Source organism: Buceros rhinoceros, unplaced genomic scaffold, assembly GCF_000710305.1.
Source record: "Buceros rhinoceros silvestris isolate BGI_N320 unplaced genomic scaffold, ASM71030v1 scaffold33309, whole genome shotgun sequence".
NCBI lineage: Eukaryota > Metazoa > Chordata > Aves > Bucerotiformes > Bucerotidae > Buceros > Buceros rhinoceros.
In genome coordinates, this window is record NW_010432657.1 from 2140 (window position 1) to 2826 (window position 687).

General features: G+C 56.9%; 1 protein-coding gene across 1 annotated transcript in view; it reads left to right on the forward strand.

Moving 5' to 3' along the window:
• Positions 1 to 271: 271 nt before the first annotated feature.
• The window catches only part of LINGO1 (leucine rich repeat and Ig domain containing 1), a 2751-nt gene continuing 2335 nt past the window's right edge, over positions 272 to 687 (forward strand). The window contains exon 1 of the mRNA XM_010143852.1: positions 272 to 687. Within this exon, the coding sequence (XP_010142154.1) occupies positions 623 to 687 (65 nt within the window). The 5' untranslated portion in view covers positions 272 to 622.

Below are 687 nucleotides of genomic sequence, written 5' to 3' on the forward strand. Positions count from 1 at the left end.
TCCAGCTGCTGCTTCTCGGAGGGGAGCGGTGCGGGTCTGCACCGTGGCGGCAGGCATGGCAGAAGGCCAGGGACTAGCCCTGGCTGGCCGCGCCGAGCCCCCGGCAGCACGGCGGAAGGGGGCTGGTCCCCACGGGGCTGTCGCCGTTGCTCCCTGCATAGACACCCCGCTCCCAGCTGACCCCCACTGGGGTCCCCCCACATCCTGTGCTTGGCTCCTGCATTTGCAAAGCAGCCTTTATATTCAGGCTCCATCTACGGGGAACGGAATAATTTCAAGAGCCTAAAATAGGATGTGGATAGATGTGTTTAGTATTAAATTATTTTTTTTAAGAAGCCAAGGAAGCGAGGTCTGTCTGACACAGATTCCTCAAGGCTTTCCGCTCAAAGTCTGCGCACGTTCAATCATCAAGTAGAAAGTTGAGGGGTGGGGAGATGGTCTTGTAGCCAAAGGGCTGGATTTCAGCTGGAAAATGAGAGCTGCTGCACTGTCTCGGCAGTGCCTTTTGCCTTAACATCGGCTCTACCAGACTGGTAAACCTTTCGCCGTGGTCGTGCCCATCGTTTGCTCACGTCCACCTTGCTCTTTCTCTCCCCTGTGTTACCTGCAGGTGAGAGATAGGATGGTAGCTGGGGAGGCGAGTATGCGCAGCCCACTCCTGGCCTGCTGGCAGCCGATTCTCCTGCT